The sequence below is a fragment of the Callionymus lyra genome, chromosome 1 (assembly GCF_982586985.1).
Source record: "Callionymus lyra chromosome 1, fCalLyr1.hap1.1, whole genome shotgun sequence".
Lineage (NCBI taxonomy): Eukaryota > Metazoa > Chordata > Actinopteri > Syngnathiformes > Callionymidae > Callionymus > Callionymus lyra.
Window position 1 is genome coordinate 7,752,750 of NC_141818.1, and position 8,761 is coordinate 7,761,510.

Below are 8,761 nucleotides of genomic sequence, written 5' to 3' on the forward strand. Positions count from 1 at the left end.
ACACGGCCACAATTGAACACTGTACCTTTTAGTCATCACCATGGAGACTACAATGAGCTGTCCCAGTCTGAGCAAGATCTACTTGTGAATGTCATCAATTGGAAGGAGAAAACTTTATTACTTTCATTATCAAACGTGATCTCCGACACATTTCCTTTGAATCAACACCTGGGACGACAGGATGTTCTCAGATTACAGCGACAGATCATCTCAACATACAACAATCACATACAACAATCATAATGCAGGCTGCAGAGCGTTCAGGCATAGTTGTGGATCCACAGGAAGCTCGAGCACCATCTTTGGTTTGCGAGATGGTCGTGATCGCAGACACAAGGTCGATTGGTGGGCGACGTCCCCACAACGAGGATGGTGCTCGTGCACAGCACTTTCCGTGATGGCATGTCGCACTTCCTGAGGAACACCTATTGAACAGGTCTGGTGTCATGTGACACAGGTGTGCAAGTTCGATTCCAAGCATGTCTGCTGTAGCTAGCTCTGTGTTTGGTTACATTCCTATGATTCAGTGCTGAGCTGCGGGCTCAAGTCCAGAGGAGTGTGTGTGTGTGCAGGCGGACCCAAGCTGGGCAGGTTCTACACAGTTGGAGGGGGGGCGGGTCTCTGAAGCATGACAGGTTGAGTCAGCGGTTTTGGCTTCCTGAAAAACAGAAACACACGTTCAGTGGTCATAGCTAACAGTAAGACAGAAGTGCAGGAGTTAACAGTAACTCAAAAGTTAAGAAGCTAAAGGAAGTTCAGAAGCTAATAGTAGCCCAGGTTCTAACAGTGACTCTTACAAGGGAGGGGGGGATGGCCTGGTGCCGAAGCTGGGCGTGGTCCTACTGGGCTCCGCCTCCTTGAGGTGAAGAAAAAGAGTTACACGGTTACAAAGTGTGTTGGCGTGAGAGTTATTGTGCATTTGTGAGTGTCTGTGTGTGTGTTTGTGAGTGATTTACCAGTTGTTCATCATGTGACAGAACTCACCCCATCTCTGAGATTGATGTTTCCGTTGCCACGGGTAACAGAGGCAGGAGGGGCACGTGGAGGAGGAGGTCTCTTTGGCAATGATGAAGGCGCGTCAGCCCTGATGTCATCAAAGAGGGACACAAGCGCGTGAGTGTGTTAATCGACAGTAAAGTGTTTCTCTGTGTGAGTCTCACTGGTGTCTCTTGTGTCGCCTCAGTCTGGCGAGGAGTTGGTTCCTGGTCACGAGGAAGACGGCAAGGGCAGTAAGGGGACAGACAAGGAGAAAGAAGACCAGCAGGCCGTCTCTGAGGGACGTGTCCTTGTCTGTGGGGGGGAGGGTTGTCAGTATCACGCAGCCTTTTATCGCGACGTCCGCACGTACCGTTCCAGGTCGGCCCACTGTCCACGCTGCCGCCGTAGCCCCGCACCTGGCAGATGGGCGGATCCCAGCCATCGTCACAGTGACAGTTCTTGTTGCTGTTGCACACCTGAGACACAGAGACGAGTGCAGCAGCGTGTCATGTGACTTAATCGTCCCTCTGCACTCACCCCGTGACCGTGACACTTGGACCCTGCGTCACAGTCAAACTTCAGGACGTCCACGCCGCGACACTCGAAGTTCATGCACACCTGGAGACCCCATACAAACACCTTATGTCTCTCTGTCCAACTAGCTATTAATTTTCTCTGTGCCTCACCTTGTCCTCGCCACACTTAGTCCCCTCGTTGACCATTCCCGGGTCGGAAACGTCAGATCCTAACCGGAAGTCGACTCCGTAGCATGTGGCTCCAGCGATGGGCGAGGTGATGATGGAGGGCAGGACGCCAAAAGGTTGGACCTCCTTCACATTGAGGCACTGCAGCTTCCCACAGAGAGCGTTCCTGCGGGGGTCACAGAGGTCATCGGCGGAGCTCAAGTAAGGCGCGCGGATTGGCTCTCACCTTCGCTCGCACCTCTTGTAGCCATTTTTTTGATAGCCACAGTTCCCGAAACGGTCTCCGATGCTGTTGATGTACTCAAAGCAGATGTCTGGCGCCGCCTTGGCCTCTGACCGGACACAGAGAAGAAGAGTTAGAGACGGGAAGAAGGGAGGAAGAGACCGAAAGAAGAAGAGGGAGAGTAAGAAAAAGAGAGAGACAGAAGGAGGACTTACTGGGTCCGAACAGAGTTTGACATTGTCCCTCGTAGTGTCGACACTTCCCGTTGTAGCAGTACGCTTGTCCACCTCTGCAGGGCTGCCCGTCCTGTTACAGCAGCAGAGTGAACACAGGAAGTGACGTAGGGAAGGGATGACTCACCTGAACGTACACATCACTCTGGCACTGAGACGACGTGCCGTTACAGAACTCCGGGAGGTCACACTCGTCTGAGCTGGAGCGACACACCGAGCCTCCTGGGAGGAACTGAACACACACACGGTCAGCATGGCGGCAGCAGCGGGCTGGTCTCTCTCTACCTTGCAGGAGCGGCAACACTCTCCGACGGCACACTGAGATCCGGACGTGAGTTTGCAGGTGTTGAACTCACAGCAGGGGTCGTCCTCGCACTCCTGCCACACGCACACCCCGCATGTTAGATGAAGCTTTCAGGCAAACGCACAACTCGAGCTCCCACCTTCTGCGACCCGCAGTCACACTCTTCTCCAGTGTCCACCAGTCCGTTCCCACAGAAGGGGGCGCTGTAGGCCTCGTCGGGCCGCGGCACATTCAGGAGACACGCGGCTCCGCTCGCCAAGACCAACTTCTCAAAAGCATCGTGACTGCAGCTGCTAAAGGTCTTGGATCCTCTGAAGGAGACAAGGAAGGAAAATGTGTGAGTGTAAATGTGTGTCTGTGTGTGTTTGTGTGTGTTTGTGTGTGTGTCCTCACGTGGCTCCAGAATTCATGATGCAGAAGCGGGAGGGGCAAGTGCAGGATTGAGTATCGTGGTTCATCCCCAGGTTGTGTCCGAGCTCATGAGCAACGATGGTGGAGAACGCTGCGACGTTTTGGTTGGCGAACTGAGACACACACAGATAATCATCACATGACAGTGGACAGCATTGATGACATCACTTCCTCCCCCAGCTCAAGGTTCTGACTAAAAGTGAAGTCAAAGAGTGTTTGGCTCACTTTTATTTGTCTATTTAAACTTTTTCTGTGTGTACACAACTACAGCGATCTACACACACCTGAGGATGTCAAACATGTCACAGTGACTTGAGCAGGAAAGTTCCTACCGCGTTGATGGCGCTGCCACGATTCCGCGAGCACACAGTCGAGACGAACGCCAATCCAGCGATGGCCCCAAAACCCTTCTTCCTGTGAAGAGAGTGTGTAAGTGAGACATTGACTGAGAGTGATACACGGACTGAGAGTGAGAAACGTGGGTGAGACAGTGAGAGTGAAACTATGTGTGGGCGAGAGTGTTGACTGACAGGATGAGCTGGGCCGAGTCGTGGCGCCTGCGAGGAAGCAGCTCTTTTATCTTCCACTGGGTGAAGCGGTTCAAGACATCCCCGGCTCGTCCCTCGAGACTGATCAGGTTCTGCTGAGTCCAGATCTCCAAACCGACCAGAACCACACGCACATTCAGCTGCTGGTAGATCTAGACACACACACACACACACACACACACACACACACACACACACACACACACATGGTCAATCCTGAACTTTGTGTGTGATTGTAAGAGTTGTGTACTCACTCCATCGAGCATGTTGGCCAGAAGAATCATCTGTTCTCTCACTGCTGTCTCGTTTTTTTTGAGAAAACTGAACTGAAATACACACCGGGATGTGAAGTTGTGTGAGTGAATGTGTGTGTCTGCGTGTGTGTGTGTGTTTCTCACCCTCCCATTGTCGACCACCAGCATCAGCTCTATATAGTGAGTCCGGTAAAGAACAGCTCGCCTCACCTGCAAACATGTATGTTAGTGTGTCTGTGTGTGTGCCGGTGTTAGTATGTGTGTGAGCTTTACCCGACTGTGTAGTTTATGATGAACCTCTTGACTCTGGTTCAGGTTGTGTGCATGTGTGTGTGGTACTCCACATCCTCGAGGTTGTGACTTCACATCCTTTAGACTGTAGAAAAGGTGTTGTTGGGGGTCCGAGTCCAGCGGCTCGATCCCATAACTGTCGTCAGGAAGATGAAGAACTCCTCTGGACACATCCAGGTAAACCAATGTGAGTGTGTGTGCATATGTTTGTGTGTCTGTATGTGTGTGTTACCTGAGGCCGTCACACACGCTCATGGAAACGATAGAACCTTCCAAGTTCTGGACGAAGCCTTGATACTGACAGTGATTCTGAACAAACAAACAGTCATGACCACCAGAGGGCGCCACCTTACACTTTATATGCGTGTGTGTGTTTGTGTGTGTATATGTGTGTTACCTGGACAGGTGGAGAGTGTGTGAGCAGTGACCCGTTCTCACTGTAGGTGAAGACGGTGAAATCTGGAGAGAGCAGGTCCCTGGAAACATCCATCTTAATGTATAAGTCTGTAAGTGTTTTAGTTTTTTTTATTTTGTATTTTTTTTATCTTAGTGTTTTAAACTTAGTGCTTATTTTAGTGTTATTTAATGTTCTTGTACAGCACTTTGTATCAACCGCTGTTGTTTTTAAAGTGCTTTATGAATAAAGTTGAGTTGTGTGCTTGTGTATCTTTGTGAGTCTGTGTGTCTATCATAATTTCCATGTAAATATGTAGTTTTGTGTGAGTGTTTTGTATGTTAGTGTATGTGTGTGTGTTTGAGTACGAGTGTAATATCTTAGTCAGTATTTGTGTGTGTGTGTGTGTGTGTTTGCAATGTATCTGTGCACATGTGTGTCCATACTGACCCGTTTCTGCTCAGGTGGATCACATGATCACGACCTGACAGAGGAAGCACGTAGGAGAGCTGCAGAAAAAAAGGCAGAGATCAGTGTCAGACCAGATCAATCAACTCTGAGTTAGGACCAGATGAAGTGGTCGTGATTAAAAACCCTGTCAACATGAGTGATGAGAAGATGTGATGTCACTGAAACACAGCTCCTTAAATGAGTGTAAACAGTGTTTTGGCGCCTCTAACAGGCAGGAAACGGACTTACCCGGAACTTAAGATAAATAAAGAGAAATCCCATCTAAATCCTGAAGTCATTTAATAAATGGGAGAGCAGAATTCTTGCCTGCAGGGGCCACTGAGCTGTGATTGGTTCTCCTCTTCCTAATGTGTCACCCAACTCTAGCCTGCAGGTCTGGACGGGTAACTGGGTGTGCTCTTTCTTTTTTTTACATTTTTCCGAAATTATGTCATCACAAATCGTCGACCCACAGTGTGACTCCACACACACTGATGTTCACAGACAAGCTGTGTTTGTGAGTGTGTCCGATGACCTCATCCGTGACTCTGCATCTCTGACAGGATATGACAGGAAGTTGTGTCCAGTCATATCCTCAAACATTCTCAAGAAGCAGAAAGAAGAACTCACTTGACTAGGCTTCTCCGCAGCCGTCCACCGATTGCACGAGGAACTGTCAGCTGATAGGAGGACAGATGCTCCGTCTGCTGGTCTGAAGACAACATGATTGACAAGACAGTCAAAAACTCTGAGACCTTCTTAAAACTGGGAGACTATGTAACATCTCTGAGACTCTCTTGTGACACTGAGACTCTCTTATGTCTCTGAGACTCTCTTATGTCTCCGAGTATCCCTTGTGACTGCGACTTTCTTATGTCTCTGAGACTCCCTTGTGACTCTGAGACTCTTATGTCTCGGAGACTCTCTTATGTCTGAGACTCCCTTGTGACTCTGAGACTCCCTTATGACTCTGAGACTCCCTTGTGGCTCAGACTCCCTTGTGAGTCTGAGACTCTCTTATGTTTCCGAGACTCTCGTGTGACTCTGAGACTCTCTTATGTCTCTAAGACTCTCTTGTGACTTAAAGACTCTCTTATGTCCTAGACTCCCTTGTGACTCTGATACTCTCTTATGTCTCTGAGACTCTCTTACGCCTCTAAGACTCTCTTGTAACTCCAAGACTCTCTTGCGACTTTGGGACTCTCTTGTTACTATGAGATCATGTCGTTACTCCTTTGTACCCTGATACTTTCTTGTGACTCTCTAACGGCCCTCTTATGACTCTAAATCAATCTAATGACTCTCTGTTGACTCAAATATGCACTTGTGACTCTGGGACTCTCTAAAGCAGGGGTGTCAAACTGGTTTTCATCAGGGGCCACATCATCATAATGGCTGCCCTCAAAGGGCCAGATGTAACTTATAAATGTAACTAAATGTAAGCTAATGTATAATAAATGTAACTACTCCTTAATGTTAAATGACTTTGAATTTATTACTTGAGAGGGGGCATAACTACTGTAAAACCAACAATTGTGAGCTGCTAACAACATGTGTGATGTAGCATTTTACAAAAAAATAAAAATGGCTGCACACAGCCTTGCATGTGGTGCACTAAATATATTGCTACACATAAAAATAAGTAAAAACTTACAGCTCAAGACTAATAAGTTGCAACTGAAATAAGTCTGACAAGCAGCTTTTGCTGTTGATGCACATGTGTCATCACACTTGTCATCTCAAGCAGAGAAAAAATAAATAAATTGCAGGAAAATCAGATTGGTGAGTCTTTATATGTCCCAACAAGAAAGAAAGTCTCAGTTCACAACCAGTTATTGGTCACGTTTTTAGGTTCCCCAGCTTATATATTGGCTGTCAATTCTTGTTGATGAGTAGATGCCTGTACACGACAAGTGGATCCCCTCTCCACCATCCATTGGTCATGTTCTGAAAATAACATTATTTTTAGCTGTGGCTTTCGTGAACACATTCTGCTGTGCTTGCAGTTTGCCTTTTAATTCTTCGGCAATTTGTTGTTTTTCTTGATGGGTAAATGTGGCATATTTAGCTCCGTGTTTGGTGTCAAAATGCCGGCGTAGATTGTACTCTTTGACAACCGACACTGCCTCATAACACAAAAGACATACAGGCCTTTCTCCTTGAAGCACAAACATGTGTTCGCCTTCACACCTTTCTTGAAATAGCCTTCCCTCCTTATCAACCTTTCTCTTCTTGGACATTTTGCGAGGATGTATTTGTATTTCTCAATTCCACCTGTTGGCATTGATTTGGAGACGCTGCAGCCTAGTGTTGCGTCAATCGTGGGAAACATAATACCGGTAGGCATGCATTGTGGGTAAATGTAGGTTTCTTTACAAGCCAGCAGCCAGCAACTTGTGCGACACTTTTTCCTGCTGAAATCGGTCATGTGACAGGGAGCGATTGACAGGCCACGGACTGTGTGTGTGTGTGTGTGTGTGTGCGTGCGTGCGTGCCGGTTTTCCCAAAGCAGCGGCGCTAATGAAAACACGTAGCGTGGATGACAATCTCGGGTGGGCTGATGTTGTTGATTCGAGCCAGACAGACCGACAGACAGATCGACAGACAGACAGGCTGTATGGTCCATCGCCTCCCGCTTTCATTACAACAGGCTGGGCAATGAGACCCCAACCCTGCAGCGCACCGCCACAGCGCTGCTGCGCCATGGATTGCGTGCGTGCCTGCGCTTATGAAAACCTGACCGAGTCAGAGTCAGAGAAGGGAAAGCAAGCAGCGCGAATAAAATAAGGGAAACCATTTTGTCTGTTGTGGGATTGGTTAGTCGGACAATTTTTTTTTTTTTTTTTTTATGCTCATTGGTCAAGGTAAGGCAGGCGGGCCACATAAAATCACATGGCGGGCCACATTTGGCCCGCGGGCCTTGAGTTTGACACATATGCTCTAAAGACTCTTATGACTCTGAGACCTTTTAACAACTCCAAGACTCTGTGAAGTCCCTCCGTGGACTGGTACCACTTAATGACTCTGAGACTTTGTTGTAACTACTCTCTTTAACTACTATTACTTTGTAATAACTCAGAGACTCTCGAAATACTCTTTTTTGACTCATACTCTTGTATGACTCACCAACAATTGTGAGACTCTCTTACGAGGCGAGACCCTCCAAAACACGTAACTTTGTGACATAGACACACACAAAACACACCTGTGCACAGAGAAGTTCCGGTCAGCAGAACCAGGCAGAAGAGGTCCAGCGGGATTCGTCTATTTCTCATCATCTTCTTCCTCAACTGCGGTCACTTCCTCTTTGGGTACTCCTTCCACCTTCTCATGCTGTGACCCAAAGAGAGGCGTGCCCTGTGGGTCGAGTCATCTGGACTCCCGGACCTGGGTCAGAACTTTGTTGAGCTTCTGCCGACGATCAGAATATACACTACTCCAAGTTCTCCTGGTTCTGCCCTTCTCCCCGATCTCGAGTCGCTGATCCTCGGTCTAGCCCGCTGTGGCACTAATAGTAGTATGACGATAATGTTTTTATTTAAAAAGGCAATTGCTTCATTCAGACAGGTTGAATTGCATATTTTTGTTTTATTATTTTCCCTTTAGAAGATTCTATTAAAAATAGAGAAGATTTAAGATGCTGAAGATAAATATGGAGACGTGGAGAATGGAGATGCATCTATTGTCCCATTTTTTTCTTTAATATTTTTAAATTATGCATACCACAGTTATTTTCATTACATTGTGATATTTATGTAAACATGTTTTCTCAAAGTTTTGTTTTACAGTTTTCTACAGTTTTGCTCATTTTATGTCACTGTTAGATTTCTGATTAGTTATTTTTGTACCTAAAATAAAGTGTTCAATTATATCTATATTGTCGACTTGTTGATTTCAATAATGTAAATTTACCCTAGTCAATACCACTAAGGTCAAAGGTAAAGCAGGAGTGGCCGTGGACTTCACCCAGC

The 8,761-nt window shown here is 47.2% G+C and overlaps 1 protein-coding gene across 1 annotated transcript; it reads right to left on the reverse strand.

Moving 5' to 3' along the window:
- Positions 1 to 290: 290 nt before the first annotated feature.
- On the reverse strand, positions 291 to 8,065 carry LOC148087776 (disintegrin and metalloproteinase domain-containing protein 9-like). Its single transcript, XM_087790984.1, has 22 exons — positions 7,996 to 8,065; positions 5,426 to 5,502; positions 4,791 to 4,849; positions 4,344 to 4,422; positions 4,179 to 4,255; positions 3,929 to 4,109; positions 3,656 to 3,865; positions 3,384 to 3,553; positions 3,186 to 3,267; positions 2,836 to 2,966; positions 2,582 to 2,753; positions 2,424 to 2,516; positions 2,266 to 2,370; positions 2,121 to 2,211; positions 1,909 to 2,014; positions 1,665 to 1,848; positions 1,516 to 1,596; positions 1,349 to 1,454; positions 1,161 to 1,290; positions 985 to 1,084; positions 798 to 856; positions 291 to 658 (listed from the first exon to the last, which is right to left on the reverse strand). The coding sequence occupies exons 1-22, from the start codon at positions 8,063 to 8,065 to the stop codon at positions 595 to 597; spliced, it is 2,427 nt and encodes an 808-aa protein (XP_087647110.1). The 3' UTR covers positions 291 to 594.
- Between the last annotated feature and the right edge of the window lie 696 nt (positions 8,066 to 8,761).